Genomic DNA, 1,856 nt, shown 5'->3' on the forward strand with positions numbered 1-1,856 from the left:
ATTGGAGCTTCAACTTCAGCATCAGTCCTTCCAATGAATTTTCGGGGTTGATTTCCTTTAGGATTTAGTGATCACACAGTAGTATTAATAGATCATAAATACCCCTAACAAACTTGAGTTTCATTGGAAGAGCCAAAGAATATTATTCATCTTATACCAAAAGTCATGAACCTAAAACTGATGCTAAGATTATGTCTTATTGATGGAAGAATGAAAGGGAGGGAGGAAAGGAAAGAAAGATAAGGGGGAAGGAAGAGAAAGGAGAACAGAAGATAATCATATTTGGATTTGATTTCTCCCAATTTTGTTTTCTATGAAACTTCGCTTCACTGAAGAAAAACAATGGTGTTTGTGAACAATATACCCTTGAGAAAATTGTTTCAAAACAATATACCTTGAGACAGGTTGTCTCAAAACAACTTAGTTAGATCTTTGAGACTGTCTCAAATATGGATGGCTTTGTTTGGGAAAACAAAATTCCATGGAAGGGAGCTAAAAGAATTCCATGCATTTTCACAGAATGTACAGGTCTGTAGGGAGCTGAGACTAGAATTCCACCCCTGACTCCCAGCTTTACATCGCTTCCCTCTGACCGTTGTTTCTTTCCTAGCAGACAAAAGCTGTCCATGGAGCAAGAAAACAAAACAGCAGTCTCAGAATTCCTCCTCCTGGGACTCTCAGAAAAGCCAGAGAATCAGATCTTCCTCTTTGGGCTCTTCCTGCCCATGTACCTGGTCACCATCTTTGGAAACCTGCTCATCATCCTGGCCATCATCACAGACTCACACCTCCACACACCCATGTACTTCTTCCTCTGTAACCTGTCCTTCATCGACATCTTCTTGTCTTCCACCACCATCCCCAAGATGCTGGTGAACCTCTGGACTCAGAGCAAAGCCATCCCCTTTGCAGGCTGTCTTGCCCAGATGTATGCCTTCCACCTGTTTGGGACCATGGACAGCTTCCTCCTGGCTGTGATGGCCATTGATCAGTTCATGGCCATTGTCCACCCTCTGCACTACTTGGCCATCATGAGTCCCCGTGTGTGTGGGCTGCTAGTGGTGGGGTCGTGGCTGACCACCAACCTCCAGTCCACTGTCCACACCAGCCTCATGGCTCAGTTGACCTTCTGTGCTGCCTCTGAAATCCCCCACTTCTTCTGTGACCTCATGCCCCTGCTGAAGCTCTTCTGCTCAGACACACACACCAACGAGTTGGTGATCTTTGCTTTTGGCATCATCATGGGCATCAGCCCTCTCACATGCATCCTCCTCTCTTATATCTGCATTTTCTGGGTGGTCTTCAAGATCCCTTCTGCTCAGGGCAAATGGAAAGCCTTCTCCACTTGCGGCTCACACCTCACCGTGGTGACTCTATTCTATGGCACCATCTTTGCCGTGTACCTGCAGCCAGCATCTCCCACCTCCTTGAAGAAGGACAAGGTGGCTGCCTTGATGTGTGGGGTGGTCATCCCCATGCTGAACCCCTTTATCTACAGCCTAAGGAACAAGAACATGAAGGCAGCTCTGAGGAAACTAGTCAGCAAAGTAGTCCCATCTCAGTCTTAGGGCAGAATAGTTTCTTAGCATCTACCATGTTCCTTGGGCTTCCCTGGTGGCTCAGAAGGTCTGCCTGCAATGCAGGAGACCCAGGTTTGATCTCTGAGTCAAATGATTCCCTGGAGAAGGGAGTGGCTACCCACTCTAGTATTCTTGCCTGGAGAATTCCATGGACAGAGGAGCCTTGTGGGCTACAGTCCATGGGGTCACAAAGAATCTGACACGACTGAGCCACTAACACTTTCACTTTCACTATATTCCAGGATCACTGTTCAGTGCCTGAGATGCAGGAATACA

At 46.8% G+C, this 1,856-nt stretch overlaps 1 protein-coding gene across 1 annotated transcript; it reads left to right on the forward strand.

The window, feature by feature from the left end:
• The first annotated feature begins 626 nt into the window (after window positions 1–626).
• OR1I1 (olfactory receptor family 1 subfamily I member 1) lies at window positions 627–1,568 on the forward strand. The gene has a single exon (XM_005904161.2). It carries the CDS (start codon window positions 627–629, stop codon window positions 1,566–1,568), a length of 942 nt encoding a protein of 313 aa, XP_005904223.2.
• The last annotated feature ends 288 nt before the right edge of the window (window positions 1,569–1,856 follow it).

Source organism: Bos mutus, chromosome 7 (genome assembly GCF_027580195.1).
Source record: "Bos mutus isolate GX-2022 chromosome 7, NWIPB_WYAK_1.1, whole genome shotgun sequence".
NCBI lineage: Eukaryota > Metazoa > Chordata > Mammalia > Artiodactyla > Bovidae > Bos > Bos mutus.

What these genes read in the sequence shown, in the direction of transcription:
- OR1I1 (XM_005904161.2), top strand. Translation starts at nt 627, where the DNA reads ATGGAGCAAGAAAACAAAACAGCAGTCTCAGAATTCCTCCTCCTGGGA.